Raw genomic sequence first — 16603 nt, 5'->3', positions numbered from 1 at the left:
AGCAACTTAAGCAAGGAGTCAGGAGGGCTAAAAGGGGTCATGAAAAGTCATTGGCAAACAGGATTAAGGAGAATCCCAAGGCTTTTTATATGTATATAAAGAGCAAGAGGGGAACCAGGGAAAGGGTTGGCCCACTCAAGGACAGAGAAGGGAATCTATGTGTGGAGCCAGAGGAAATGGGCAAGGTACTAAATGAGTATTTTGCATCAGTATTCACCAAAGAGAAGGACTTGGTGGATGATGAGTCGAGGGAAGGGAGTGTAGATAGTCTCAGTCATCTCATTATCAAAAAGGAGGAGGTGTTGGTCGTCTTGCAAAGCATTAAGGTAGATAAGTCCCCAGGGCCTGATGGGATCTACCCCAGAATACTGAGGGAGGCAAGGGAAGAAATTGCTGGGGTCTTGACAGAAATCTTTGTATCCTCATTGGCTACAGGTGAGGTCCCAGAGGACTGGAGAATAGCCAATGTTGTTCCTTTGTTTAAGAAGGGTAGCAAGGATAATCTAGAAAATTATAGGCCGGTGAGCCTTACGTCAGTGGTAGGGAAATTATTAGAGAGGATTCTTCGGGACAGGACTTACTCCCATTTGGAAACAAATGAACTTATTAGCGAGAGGCAGCATGGTTTTGTGAAGGGGAGGTCGTGTCTCACTAACTTGATTGAGTTTTTTGAGGAAGTGACAAAGATGATTGATGAAGGAAGGGCAGTGGATGTTGTCTATATGGACTTCAGTAAAGCCTTTGACAAGGTCCCTCATGGCAGACTGGTACAAAAGGTGAAGTCACACGGGATCAGAGGTGAGCTGGCAAGATGGATACAGAACTGGCTCGGTCATAGAAGACAGAGGGTAGCAGTGGAAGGGTGCTTTTCTGAATGGAGGGATGTGACTAGTGGTGTTCCGCAGGGATCTGTGCTGGGACCTTTGCTATTTGTATTATATATAAATGATTTGGAGGACAATATAGTTGGTTTGCGGATGACACAAAGGTTGGTGGAGTTGCGGATAGTGATGAGGATTGTCAGAGGATACAGCAGGATATAGATCGGTTGGAGACTTGGGCGGAGAAATGGCAGATGGAGTTTAATCCAGACAAATGTGAGGTAATGCATTTTGGAAGATCTAATACAGGTGGGGAGTATACAGCAAATGGCAGAAACCTTAGGAGTATTGACAGGCAGAGAGATCCGGGCGTACAAGTCCACAGGTCACTGAAAGTGTCAACGCAGGTGGATAAGGTAGTCAAGAAGGCATACGGCATGATTGCCTTCATCGGTCGGGGCATAGAGTATAAAAATTGGCAAGTCATGCTGCAGCTGTACAGAACCTTAGTTAGGCCACACTTGGAATATTGCGTGCAATTCTGGTCGCCATACTACCAGAAGGACCTGGAGGCTTTGGAGAGGGTACAGAAGAGGTTTACCAGGATGTTGCCTGGTCTGGAGGGCATTAGCTATGAGGAGAGGTTGGATAAACTCGGATTGTTTTCACTGGAATGACGGAGGTGGAGGGGCAACATGATAGAGGTTTACAAAGTTATGAGTGGCATGGACAGAGTGAATAGTCAGAAGCTTTTTCCCAGGGTGGAAGAGTCAGTTACTAGGGGACATAGGTTTAAGGTGCGAGGGGCAAAGTTTAGAGGGGATGTGCGAGGCAAGTTCTTTACACAGAGGGTGGTGAGTGCCTGGAACTTGCTGCCGGGGGAGGTGGTGGAAGCAGGTACGAAAGCGACGTTTAAGACGCATCTTGACAAATACATGAATCGGATGGGAATAGAGGGTACGGTCCTCGGAAGTGCAGAAGGTTTTAGTTTAGACAGGCATCAAGATCGGCGCAGGCTTGGAGGGCCGAATGGACTGTTCCTGTGCTGTACTGTTCTTTGTTCTTTGTAAACAGTGGTATACTGAAGGTCAAAACTGCCAGACTGTGATTGCAACAGGTGGTGAGAGAACCAAAGCAAGGGGAAGAACTACTTGACCTCGTCCTCACCAATCTACCTGTCACCGATACATTTGTGCATGACAGTATTGGTAGGAGTAGCCACCACATAGTCATTTTGGAAACATCCCATCTTTACAGTGAGGACACCTTCCATTGTGTTGTGTGGCACTACCACCATACTAAATTGGATAGATTCAGAACACCTCTAGCAGTTCAAACTAAGCATTCATGAGGCACTGTGAGTGATCAGCAACAGCAAAATTGTACTCCACCAATAACCTCATAACTCGGCATATTCTCACTACCCGCCCCCTCCCCCCCACCATCCAGCCAAGAGGCCAAATCCGGTCCAATAGGAATGTAAAAGAGCATGCCAGGAGCACTACCAGGCGTTCCTGAAAATGAGGTGCCAACCTGATCTTGCTACAACACAGAGCTACATATATGCTAAACAGTGGAAATACATAATATAGACAGAGCAAAGCGATCTCACAACCAACAAATCAGATCAAAGCTCTGCACTCCTGCTACATCCAGTCATGAATGGTGGTGGACAATGAACAACTAATAGGAATATCCCCATCCTCAATGATGGGTGAACCTAGCACATCAGTGCAAAATATAAGGCTGAAATATTTGCAACTATCTTCAGCCAAAAGTGTCGAGTGGATGATCCACCTCAGCTTCCTCCTGAGGTGCCACTAGTTCTGAGCTGCCAGAGCTGTTCTGAATCTATCCGATTTAGCATGGCCAATCCTTGAGAGGCTGTTTCTGAAACAAGTGCTGCATATGAAGCTGCCAAGTGACGCTGTGAATTGTTGTTTTTGATATTGGTGCCTGTTGCCAAGCTGCTGTAGCAACTGGTCATCGTGGTATGTGCACACCAGTCCACAGGATGTGTCACCATTTCCCTCTTTCACCAGCTCGTGACTCTCAGGTGCAATAGTTGACATTTAGGGCCTTCATGTCATGCTTGCAAGCATCCTTGAAGTAGAGCTATGGGCGCCCCACTGGTCATCTGGCCTCAGCTACCTCACCATACAGGAGGTCTTTGGATATGCAACCATCTTCCATCCTACTGATGTGTCCAATTCACCGAAGCCGCCTCTGTTTGATTAATGCCAACACACTTGAGAGCTCTGCCTTTGAGAGGACTGCTGCATTTGTGATTTTTGTCCTGCCAGGATATACCCGGAAGCACAGTGTGGTGCCCATGCTGGCAGATCTACTGTGAATATGATCTTCTCCTTAAGCCAGCTACAAGAGAAGTGTAGGGAACAGAATACACAGCTTTAGCTTACTTTCATAGATCTCACAAAGGCATTTGACACCTTCAGCAGAGCAGGGCTGTATGTGGTTTTGGGAAAAATTGGCTGTCCACCGAAGCTCCTCAGTCTCATCCACTCCTTCCATGCCAACATACATTGCACTGCATAGTTTGATGGCTCCACTTCCGACAGTTTTGGAATGAAGAATGGAGTGAAACAGGGTTGTGTCCTAGTCCCCACTCTGTTTGGCATCTTCTTCTCCATGCTCCTGACCTTCGTTTTCCCTGCTAATATGGAAGGGCTCGACTTGCACACCAGTCAGATGGCAAACTCTACAATCTATCAAGGCTGAAAGCGAAGACAAAAATACATCACGTCCTGATCAGAGAACTCTTCTACACTGATGATGCTGTGCTAATCGCTCACACAGAAACTCAGCTACAAAGATTCATGGATTGTCTCTCCCATGCCTGTAGCTTATTTTCCTTGACTATAAGCGTCAAGGAAACTGTGGTCTCTGCACTGATCACACTAAATAACACCTCACTGGAAGTGTTTAGCAAATCCAACTCCCTTGGGTCCATGGTGATGACAATCTGTGCCTTGATGCAGAGTTCGACACACGCATAGGGAAAGCAGCTACAACCTTTGGCGGACTTGTGAAATGCGCATGGGATAACATCAAGCTGACCCTTAGGACCAAGCTAATGGTTTATAAGAACATAGAAAATAGGAGCAGAAGTCGGTCATTCAGCCCCTTGAGCCTGCTCCACCATTCAACTCGATCATGGCTGATCTACCTTGATGCCATTTTCCCGCACTATCTAGATATCTTTCATATCTAGAAATCTATCGATCTCTGTCTTGAACATGCTCAATGACTGAGCCTCCACAGCCCTCTGCGGTAGAGAAAACAAAAAATTCACCACTCTGAATGAAGAAATTCCTCCTCAACTCAGTCCGAAATGGCCTACCTCTTATTGTGAGACTGTGTCCCCTGGTTCTAGAGCCCCTAGCCAGGGGAAACATCCTTCCTGCATCTACCCTGTCGAGCTCTGTAAGAATTTTGTATGCTTCAATGAGATCATCTCTCATTCTTCTAAACTTTAGAGAATATAGGTCCAATCTCCACAATCTCTTCTCACAGGATAATCCCCCCCATCCCAGGGATCAGTCTGGTGAACCTTCTTTGCACTCCCTCTGTGGCAAGTATATCCTTCCTTAGGTAAGGAGACAGAAACTGTACACAATAATCCTGTGTTCTCAGCACCTTACTATATGGTGCTGAAATATGGGTGACTTACAGCGACCAGGAAAAGAAGCTCAATAATTTCCATCTTTGCTGTCTGTGGTACATTATGGGTATATCCTGGCAGGCCAAAATCAAAAATCAAATGTCACTTACTCGCCAATAATCTGCTCACTGATGCTCAGTCTGGGTTCTATCAGGACCACAGCACCAGACCTCATTGCAGCCTTGGTCCAAACATGGACAATAAGCTGAATTCCAGAGGTGAGATGTGAGATGGCATCAAGGCAGCATTTGACTGAATGTGACACCAAGGAGCCCGAGTAAAATCGAAGTCCATGGAAATTGGGGGTAACTCTCCACTGGCTGGAGTCATATCTAGCGCAAAAGAATTTTGATTGTGGTTTTTGGAAGCCAATTAGCTCAGCCCCAGGATGTTCGCTGGTGGTTGCACAACGCTCAGTTCCATTTGAAATTCCCCAGATAATGAAACAGTTCATGCCCACATGCAGCAAGATCTGGACAACAATGAAAGAGGGAGTCTAACCACCTCCCCTTGACATTCAGTATCAATACCATTGTCAAATTCCCCATACCATCGAATTCCTGGGGGTGAACATTGACCAGAAACTTAACTGGACCAGCCACTTAAATACTGTGACTACAAGAGCAGGTCAGGGGCTGGGAATTCTGTAATGAATGACTCACCTCCTGATTCCCCAAAGCCTGTCCACCGTCTACAAGGAATAAGTCAGGATTGTGATGGAATACTCTTCACTTGCCTGGATGAGTGCAGCATCAACAACATTCAAGAAGCTTGACACCATCCAGGATAAAGCATCCTGTTTGATTGGCACCCCATCCACTACTTTAAACATTTACTCCCTCCACTACTGGCACAGTGTATACCATCTACAAGATGCACACCAGCAACTCTCCAAGGCTTCTTCCCAAACCTGCAACCTCTACCAGCTAGAAGGGCAAGGGCAGCAAGCACAAATAAATACCACCACCTGCAAGTTCCCCTCCGAGTCACACACCATCCTAACTTGGAACTATATCGCTGTTTCTTCATTGTCAGTGGGTCAAAATCCGGTAACTCCAAACTCTAATAGCACTGTGGGTGTACATTCCCTACACAGACTGCAGTGGTACAAGAAGGCAGCTCACCACCACCTTCTCAAAGGCAATTAAGGATGGGCAATAAAAGTTGATCTTACAAGCAACACCAACTTCACGTGAATGATATCCATGCCACATTGTTCTTTAGGAATGTATTGTGTCCACTTACTTCTCCTTAATTTGGATTCAGACTGAACTCGAGTGAAAAAGTTTGGTTTTACTTTTTTTTATTCATTCATGGGATGTGGCGTCACTGGCTAGGCCAGCATTTATTGCCCATCCTAATGCTTCTGAAATTATCATTTTGTATTAATATAAAGGGATACTGTCTTTACGGAAATGTTTTTCGACAAAACCTTTGCCAAGCTGTTATTGCATTACTTGCACATAACTGTCACCACAAAGGGCAGCATTTCCCTGCAGCCTTCTGAACCCTGCCGTCAGGCTCAAATGGGGGTCAGAAGCCACCCAATGTGATTTCCCCTGGAGCGGCCAATTAATGGCCAGAGGTTAGGCTCACCATCCAAGTCAGGACAGCGGGTGGGAATCTCAAAGCTGGATAGCCAATCAGAGGCCTTCCAGCTTGAAAGCAGCATAGGGTGTCATGGCAGGTAAGTGAGAGAGAGGGTGCTTCAAAATGGAGGCACCCTCTCTCCAACTTTTTAAATTTTAAATTAACAAATGAACTTTGCAGTGAGTCTACTACTGTGGGGCTGGTGGAACCCCTCTACAGGGCAGCCTGCAGCTGGTGTACCCAGGCTGGCAGAGTGGGCATCTAAACCTGCCTGGACCACAGTACCCACCACCCACCCCCCCAGCCCCCACCCAAGTCTGCCACTGGGAGGCCAGCTCCAGGCACCTCAACTGGCCCCTGCTGCCTGCAGAGTCCTCGAGGCCAACGGGAAAATCCCACTTGGCCTCTGTTAACATGTCTTAAGAGGCCGTTAATTGGTTTAATCAGCTACCCACTGTGTGCGGGCAGGTAGTCCTACCATCCCCCATCCCGCCTCCAGGAAAATGGCCAGTGGCAGGATGGAGCTAGTGAACAGGCACACAGGCTGGCAGCGATATTGTTCGCGCCTGTCCACCGTTGCTGGCCCCAACGAGGGCTGAAAATCAAGCCCAAAGTCTCCTTCCCAGTAACAGACATCAGTCTTTTCGTGCATAGTTTCACATTAATAATAGCAGCAGATCAGTACACAGGCAAAAAGTAAAAAGTCCAGGCATTAATCACTTACCTTCTGATTCATAGATTGGTTACTGGAACGATGCAGACAAGCTAGTTCTAATTCAGAATGAGATGATGTTCCCGAATGATTCTTCTGCCATAGAAAACAGGACCATTTATGTCACCACAATATTGGTAAGCCAATTGTTTCTTGTTTTTTTTCTGGCAGGTACATGTGTGCTCCAGGTACTTCTTGTTTTCAGTTCATATTTTGCTAGTTTTAAGGGGCAGAATATCATTTTTGTCATTAACTCATTGTTGATTCAAGTGTTCTCTTACAAATTCTTCACTTTTAAATAGACTTTCCCCTTCTTGTATCTTAACCATTTGACAGACTACCTGGGGAATAAGGTCAAGCTGCAATCATGTGATCTGCAGCCACACCTACATAAGGCAACCCTGACAGAGTAATAATACCGGTAGCCAATCTTTGATATCTTCTACTATCTAAATTTTAAAAATATTCATATCTTTATTTGATATTGAGTTGGCAACTGAATTGCTATCACCAGCTTTACTACAGTAAGGGTATATGGCTTCTTAAACACACTGCTGTATCTAGTAAATTCCATACCAAGAAAAGAATATTAAAGCAACAAATTGAAGAAGTAGCATATCAGATATTTGTTGTATTAAAAGGAGAAAATAGCAACACAGGTTTTTGGTTTGTGTGGGTGTCAGATACAGGTCTGAGACCAGTTGGTAGAATTTCAACCTCTGTCTTCAATTTGCAGCATAGAGCACAGCAAAATGTCCATTGACCTCATAATACATCATCTGGGTTGTTCATTCCTGTTTGTCAATATTAGAGCAGGGTCACAGAATACCACAGAAAGAAAGTCCTGCTGACAGCCAGTTTATATGATGTGTGAGATCAGCCTTCAGACCAGCACTACCAATAATGGCGGTGTGAAATTTTCATTCACCAACAGTGTGAGGGTAATTTTAAATCCCAGGATGGGCGGGACAGTGTCGGGACAGCAGGTGGGGGTGAGGGATTCAATTCTTAGAAGTAGGAAACCCGTCCCTAATTCATCGTGAACATGCCTACTGTTGGTTTAGCCAGGGTAGTTTTAGATTGGATGAGTAACCAGCTCCTGAGAGATGGGTGATTAATTATAATATTTAAATGAGGCTTCATGCCTTAGGTTTTATCAGCGATTTGGATTTAATGCCCGTTTGTTGGGTTTCACGGGGCCATGGAAACGTGTCAACTGAAGTTGTCAGATCCAGCAGAAAAGTGCTTTTCAAGGAGTGATTGTGGGCCGAGAGGAGCAGGAGTGCTTCCCTGGTCCTTCAAGCAGACGTTATGCAATCTGTTTCCCTCCCCACAATCTCCAGACATCTCCTCCCAACCCTCCTGTGATCGCTGCAACCGTATGTGATCATTCCCTTCAATTTCTTGGAAAATCCCTCCCCATAATCTCCCCCCACCCCCACAATCTTTCAGATCTGCCTGCGGACCTTTCCCCTGCTCCCTGCTCTCCCACACCCCCCTCCTCCTCCCTCCCCAGTATAATTTAAATTGGGTGGAATTCCAGAAGGGCTGCTTTCTAAGGCCCCATCTCCAGGTGGAAATGAGATCTACACCCTCTCCAACCTTGGAGTTTCGAGGTCACAGTGTCAGCTCCTATTTTTGAGTCAGAATGGGGTGGGTTCAGGCCTCACTCCTGGACTTTACTGCATAATTTAAACTGACCTTCCAGTATAGCATTGAGTAAATGCAGCATTCAGAGTTGCCATCCTTCAGATGGGACTATCAGCCTGTCCCAATGTTTTAGGTGGAGATTAAAGATCCCTTGACAGTATTTACAAAGAACAGTACAGCACAGGAAGAGTCCATTCGGCCCTCCAAGCCTGCGCCGATCTTGATGCCTGCCTAAACTAAAACCTTCTGCACTTCCGGTGACCGTATCCCTCTATTCCCATCCTATTCATGTATTTGTCAAGAAGCCCCTTAAACGTCGCTATCGTACCTGCTTCCACCACCTCCCGCGGCAGCAAGTTCCAGGAACTCACCACCCTCTGTGTAAAGAACTTGCCTCGCACATCCCCTCTAAACTTTGCCCCTCGCACCTTAAACCTATGTCCCCTAGTAACTGACTCTTCCACCCTGGGAAAAAGCTTCTGACTATCCACTCTGTCCATGCCACTCATAACTTTGTAAACCTCTATCATGTTGCTCCTCCACCTCCGTCATTCCAGTAAAAACAATCCGTGTTTATGCAACCTCTCCTCATAGCTAATGCCCTCCAGACCAGGCAACATCCTGGTAAACCTCTTCTGTACCCTCTCCAAAGCCTCCACGTCCTTCTGGTAGTGTGGCGACCAGAATTGCACGCAATAATCTAAGTGTGGCCTAACTAAGGTTCTGTACAGCTGCAACATGACTTGCCAATTTTTATACTCTAAGCCCCGACCGATGAAGGCAAGCATGCCGTATGCCCTTGTGACTACCTTATGCACCTGCGTTGCCACTTTCAGTGACCTGTGGACCTGTACGCCCAGATCTCTCTGCCTGTCAATACTCCTATGGGTTCTGCCATTTACTGTATACTTCCCACCAGCATTAGACCTTCCAAAATGCATTACCTCACATTTGTCTGGATTAAACTCCATCTGCCATTTCTCCGCCCAAGTCTCCAACCGATCGATATCCTGCTGTATCCTCTGACAATCCTCATCACTATCCACAACTCCACCAACCTTTGTGTCGTCCGCAAACTTACTAATCAGACCAGCTACATTTTCCTCCAAATCATTTATATATACTACAAACAGCAAAGGTCCCAGCACAGATCCCTGCGGAACACCACTAGTCACATCCCTCCATTCAGAAAAGCACCCTTCCACTGCTACCCTCTGTCTTCTATGACTGTGCCAGTTCTGTATCCATTTTGCCAGCCCACCTCTGATCCCGTATGACTTCACCTTTTGTACCAGTCTGCCATGAGGGACCTTGTCAAAGTCTTTACTGAAGTCCATATAGATAACATCCACTGCCCTTCTTTCATCAATCACCTTCGTCACTTCCTCAAAAAACTCAATCAAATTAGTGAGACACGACCTCCCCTTCACAAAACCATGTTGCCTCTCGCTAATAAGTTCATTTGTTTCCAAATGGGAGTAAGTCCTGTCCCGAAGAATCCTCTCTAATAATTTCCCTACCACTGACGTAAGGCTCACCAGCCTATAATTTTCTGGATTATCCTTGCTACCCTTCTTAAACAAAGGAACAACATTGGCTATTCTCCAGTCCTCTGGGACCTCACCTGTAGCCAATGAGGATGCAAAAATTTCTGTCAAGGCCCCAGCAATTTCTTCCCTTGCCTCCCTCAGTATTCTGGGGTAGATCCCATCAGGCCCTGGGGACTTATCTACCTTAATGCTTTGCAAGACACCCAACACCTCCTCCTTTTTGATAATGAGATGACTGAGACTATCTACACTCCCTTCCCTAGACTCATCATCCACCAAGTCCTTCTCTTTGGTGAATACTGATGCAAAGTGCTCATTTAGTACCTCGCCCATTTCCTCTGGCTCCACACATAGATTCCCTTCTCTGTCCTTGAGTGGGCCAACCCTTTCCCTGGTTACCCTTTTGCTCTTTATATACGTATAAAAAGCCTTGGGATTTTCCTTAATTCTGTTTGCCAATGACCTTTCATGACCCCTTGTAGCCTTCCTGACTCCTTGCTTAAATTCCTTCCTACTGTCTTTATATTCCTCAAGGGATTCGTCTGTTCCTAGCCTTCCAGCCCTTACGAATGCTTCCTTTTTCTTTTTGACTAGGCTTACAATATCCCGCGTTATCCAAGGTTTCCGAAACTTGCCAACCTTATCCTTCTTCCTCACCGGAACATGCTGGTCCTGGATTCTAATCAACTAACATTTGAAAGACTCTCACATGTCAGATGTTGATTTACCCGCAAACAGCCGCCCCCAATCTAAATTCTTCAGTTCCTGCCTAATATTGTTATAATTAGCCTTCCCCCAATTTAGCACCTTCACCTGAGAACTACTCTTATCCTTATCCACAAGTACCTTAAAATTATGCTCACTGTTCCTGAAATGCTCCCCTACTGAAACTTCGACCACCTGCCCGGGCTCATTCCCCAATACCAGGTCCAGTACGGCCCCATCCCCATTTGAAGAGAAATGAAGAGTTTTGTATTAACCTACGTCACCAAAATCAAATTAATGCTGTTTATATTGTTTTTCTTGGGCTTCTACGATTTTTCTGCTGAACTTATGACATACAACTGTGAGATTCCCTGTGGGAATTCACACACTAGTTCAAAGTGAAGTGTTTTTGAGCTGGTCTGCAAATTTTAATAGGTGCTATGTATGTGCAAGTTATTTGTTCTTCATATTGCTGTGGAATGCTCAGTCACCCATGGTACATTGATACTCCACTGCAGCATTGCAATCAAACTGCGTCAGCTTAGCCCTAAATCAAAATGTAGTGAGTTTAAGATGGATTTGAGTACAAAGTCTGGATTGACATTCCTGTACAATATCGAGGAGCTGCTGCATTTTCAGACATGCCAACTTTTTGCTGAGACATACTCATGGGCCTATACCCATTGGAATTTAGAAGAATAAGAGGTGATCTTGTTGAAACATATAAGATCCTGAGGGGACTTGACAGGGTGGATGCTGGAAGGATGTTTCCACTTATGGGCAAGATTAGAATTAGGGGACACAATTTAAAAATTAGGGGTCTTCAATTTAAGACAAAGATGAAGAGAAATGTTTTTCTCAGAGGGTTATCAGTCTGTGGAATTTACTTCCCCAGAGAGCAGTCGAGACTGGATCATTGAATATATTCAAGGCTGAGTTAGATAGATTCTTGATAGATAAGGGAGTCAAGTGTTACGGGGGTGGGGGGGTGGGGGGGAAGACAGGAAAGTGGAGTTGAGGCCACATTCAGATCAGCCATGATCTTATCAAACGGTGGAGCAGGCTCGAGGGGCCAAATGGCCTACTCCCGCTCCTAATTCGTATGTTTGTATAAATTGCAGTCCTGACTGCTTATTCAGGTGAATGGCAAAAAATGGGAGATATGTTCTATTACCAGGAGTGACTTCATTCACTTTGGTTAAATACAAAAATTCAGAAAACACACACAGGGACTGAAAGGAACTCCTATATTTCCTGTAATAAAAACAGAAATAATGCAAAACCAAAAAATTTTATAAAGGGCCCAAAATTATCATCTCAGAAAAATCACTTGCTTTCTATCACATGACAAGATCAGTTGTCATTACCCACATAAGGAAAAAGTGAAAAGGACAGTGAGTAACTATGTGACAACAGGAGAACCTACTTGGATTGGTGACACTAAAACTTATCCAGGAAATATTAAGTACAGTTTGCTTTCCACCTTCTTTCTCAAAGATGAACAGATGTTTCAAATGCATCAGTAAAAGCTTGTCTAGTATGAGCAAAATTTTGGTCGACTTGTCTTTCATATCTAAATGCCTGCTTCCTGAACTAATTTTACAGTAGCATGCAATGAGCTGGTGGTTTAATTCAAATGTATAATTAGTTGAATTAAATTGGCAGCTAATTTCACTGCTGATCCTGTGTGAATATTATGCCCATTTCACAGGAGTGGGTGGGAGTACTGACACAGGATTAATTAGCTGCACTTCACTCTACTTACTCACAACATTCCTAGCCTGGAGTGGAGTATTCAAAATCTTAGAATAGAAGCAGAACCCCTTACCAAGAGGACAAAGTCCTTTTAAGATTAGATAGACAGGGATTGGAAAGTGTCAAAACCTACTTACTTTGGAAGCTTTGGAATAAATTACTTTGAATAATAAGCCTCTGGCTTGTTGCAGTTTTTCAGAATTAGAACAGTTAATTACATTTATCTGAACACTGACCGCATAACAACCTCTTTACGTCATGTGCATGAGAAGATTGACAGTGCTTAGTCGACTGTGACAATTGGAAATTTATTGAGCACCTGCAAGTGTAAATCAATGTAGCCAATGAAGATTGCCTCTGAAGGGTGCACGCAATAGATCCACAAGGATGATATAAAGAGAAACTGTGAATGGTGAAGATGTGAAATAAAAACATAAAACATTGGAAATACTCAGAGGGTCCATCAGAATCTGAAAAGAGAATAGATAACTTAACATGGACCTGTCCTTTTGTTATGGAACTGCTTTGTATTTCCAGCATCTTTTGTTTATCAAACTACAGGGATGTTTAATCATGAAAACCTACTGCTTTGCAATAAACGTATATTGTTTTGACATGCAAAACAGCCCTACTTTTTATTTAGAGAAGTTGGTCCTGGATTGGTCCTCATGTGGGCCTATGATCACCACTGAACAAAAATACATAGAGCAGAGTTTTCTGCATTGAGTCCCTGCTGGAACTGTGGGACAATTTCCTGGTCGGGAACCCAGGTTGGATTTTTGAGGCTGCAGAAACCATAGGAATGGAGAGGTGACCTGGGAAAGCTGCTCCCCAGGGGTCTCACTCTTATCTGGAGGTCCTGCAGCAGGATCTTAGGAGCTGCAGTGAGGTGAGCTCCCCCAAGGATAGGAGGAAGAGGACAACCTCCAACCAAGCAGGCATGTATGGAAGTGACCGAGGAAGTCAGCAGCAAAACTGTGCTCCCTCCAACCTGGAGACAGTGCGCCAAGAGGATCCAGGATCTCGGGAGGGCATAACAGGTGAGCAGCATAACACTTTCAGGTGCCAAGTCCACACTCTGACTTGCCCAGCATTCTCCTGCACAGCACTCCTCAGAACAATACACCTGGCAGCTCCACTCATTCCTCTCTCTCCAGGCACCTCACATTCCCATCTGAGCAGCAAACACACTCGCCTTTCACCCCCTTGCTTATCAAGAATCTATCTACCTCTACCTTAAAAGTATTTAAAGACTCTGCTTCCACTGCCTTTTCAGGAAGAGAGTTCCAAAGACACTCAAAGAACAAAGAACAGTACAGCACAGGAACAGGCCATTCGGCCCTCCAAGCCTGCGCCTATCTTGATACCTGCCTAAACTTAAACCTTCTGCACTTCTGGGGTCCATATCCCTCTATTCCCATCCTATTCATGTATTTGTCAAGATGCCTCTTAAACGTCTCTACGGTACCTGCTTCCACCACCTCCCCCGGCAACAAGTTCCAGGCACTCACCACCCTCTGTGTAAAGAACTTGCCTCGCACATCCTCTCTAAACTTTGCCCCTCGCACCTTAAACCTATGTCCCCTAGTAACTGACTCTTCCACCCTGGGAAAAAGCTTCTGACTATCCACTCCGTCCATGCCACTTATAACTTTGTAAACCTCTATCATGTTGCCCCTCCACCTCTGTCGTTCCAGTGAAAACAAATCTGAGTTTATCCAACCTCTCCTCATAGCTAATACCCTCCAGACCAGGCAACATCCTGGTAAACCTCTTCTGTACCCTCTCCAAAGCCTCCACGTCCTTCTGGTAGTGTGGCGACCAGAATTGCATGCAATATTCTAATTGTGGCCTAACTAAAGTTCTGTACAGCTGCAGCATGACTTGCCTATTTTTATACTCTATGCCCCGACCGATGAAGGCATGCATGCCGTATGCCTTCTTGACTAACTTATCCACCTGCATTGCCACTTTCAGTGACCTGTGGACTTGTACGCCCAGATCTCTCTGCCTGTCAATACTCCTAAGGGTTCTGCCATTTACTGTATACTTCCCACCTGCATTAGACCTTCCAAAATGCATTACCTCACATTTGTCTGGATTAAACTCCATCTGCCATTTCTCCGCCCCAGTCTCCAACCGATCGATATCCTGCTGTATCCTCTGACAATCCTCATCACTATCCGCAACTCCACCAACCTTTGTGTCATCCGCAAACTTACTAATCAGACCAGCTACATTTTCCTCCAAATCATTTATATATACTACAAACAGCCAAGGTCCCAGCACAGATCCCTGCGGAACACCACTAGTCACATCCCTCCATTCAGAAAAGCACCCTTCCACTGCTCCCCTCTGTCTTCTATGACTGAGCCAGTTCTGTATCCAACTTGCCAGCTCCCCTCTGATCCCATGTGACTTCACCTTTTGTATCAGTCTGCCATGAGGGACCTTGTCAAAGGCTTTACTGAAGTCCATATAGATAACATCCACTGCTCTTCCTTCATCAATCATCTTTTTAATTTCTCAAAAAACTCAATCAAATTAGTGAGACATTACCTCCCCTTCACAAAACCATGCTGCCTCTCGCGAATAAGTCTATTTGTTTCCAAATGAGAGTAAATCCTGTCCCGAAGAATCCTCTCTAATAATTTCCCTACCACTGACGTAAGGCTCACCAGCCTATAATTTTCTGGATTATCCTTGCTACCCTTCTTAAAGAAAGGAACAACATTGGCTATTCTCCAGTCCTCTGGGACCTCACCTGTAGCCAATGAGGATGCAGAGATTTCTGTCAAGGCCCCAGCAATTTCTTCCCTTACCTCCCTCAGTATTCTAGGGTAGATCCCATCAGGCCCTGGGGACCTATCTACCTTAATGCTTTGCAAGACACCCAACACCTCCTCCTTTTTGATAATGAGATGACTGAGACTATCTGCACTCCCTTCCCTAGGCTCATCATCCACCACGTCCTTCTCCTTGGTGAATACTGATGCAAAGTACTCATTTAGTACCTTGCCCATTTCCTCTGGCTCCACACATAGATTCCCTTCTCTGTCCTTAAACCCCCAACATCGTGACTGCACCCTTCCTGAGCTCCACCCATATTGCCTCACTGCATGACCCCTCCGAGGTGTCCTCCCGCAGTACAGCTGTGATATTCTCCTTAACCAGTAATGCAACTCCCCCACCCCTTTTACATCCCCCTCTATCCCGCCTGAAGCTTCTACATCCTGGAACATTTAGCTGCCAATCCCGTCCTTCCCTCAACCAAGTCTCTGTAATAGCAACAACATCATAGTTCCAAGTACTAATCCAAGCTCTAAGTTCATCTGCCTTACCTGTTATACTTCTTGCATTGAAACAAATGTACTTCAGACCACCAGTCCCGCTGTTCTCCGCAACATCTCCCTGCCTGCTCTTCCTCTTAGTCTTACTGGCCTTATTTACTAGTTGCCCTTCATTTATTTCACTTGCTGTCCTACTGCTCTGGTTCACACCCCCCTGCCACACTAGTTTAAACCCTCCTGAGTGACGCTAGCAAACCTCGCAGCCAGGATATTTGTGTCCTTCCAGTTTAGATGCAACCCATCCTTCTTGTACAGGTCCCACCTGTCCCTGAAGAGATCCCAATGGTCCAGATATCTGAAACCCTCCCTTCTACACCAGCTGCTCAACCCTCAGAGAAAAAAGTTCTTCTCATCTCTGTCTTAAATGGGCGACCCCTTATTTTGAAATAGTAACCCCTTGTTCTAGATTCTTCCACAAGGGGAAACATCAGGCTGAATTTTATAGAGCCCTAGACGTCGGGAATGGTGGCAGGGTGGCATGAAGAATGCTGCAGATGAGGCCTACCACTGAGTCCAATGCCGTGAGGGCCTGATGTCAACGGAGACAGAGAGGCCTTGTGTCAGCCCTCCTGCCGCTCGGTGATGGGACCACGATTTACATATTTAAATAAATTACTTTACCTGAATTAATGAAGGTCCCATCACCTGATTTGCTGCCGCAATTGTCATTCTGGCAGCCAGCAATGCTGTGCCTTTGGATCCCCATCCGGGGAAATGAGGCACGACTCCTGTGGGGAGCAGGTACTTGTCTCACTGCTGGGGGGGTGGGGGGAACAGAGAGTGGGGTC

General features: G+C 45.5%; 1 protein-coding gene across 3 annotated transcripts in view; it reads left to right on the top strand.

The window, feature by feature from the left end:
* Nucleotides 1-16603, top strand: part of LOC137370971 (glutamate receptor 4) — a 271296-nt gene that overhangs the window by 168232 nt on the left and 86461 nt on the right. For all 3 annotated transcript variants that reach the window (XM_068032865.1, XM_068032864.1, XM_068032863.1), the window contains exon 9: nt 6832-6942. In XM_068032865.1, the coding sequence (XP_067888966.1) occupies nt 6832-6942 (111 nt within the window). The remainder of the gene's footprint in view (nt 1-6831; nt 6943-16603) is intronic.

The sequence above is a fragment of the Heterodontus francisci genome, chromosome 6, assembly GCF_036365525.1.
Source record: "Heterodontus francisci isolate sHetFra1 chromosome 6, sHetFra1.hap1, whole genome shotgun sequence".
Classification (NCBI taxonomy): domain Eukaryota; kingdom Metazoa; phylum Chordata; class Chondrichthyes; order Heterodontiformes; family Heterodontidae; genus Heterodontus; species Heterodontus francisci.
This window is presented reverse-complemented; position numbering and strand designations above follow the sequence as displayed.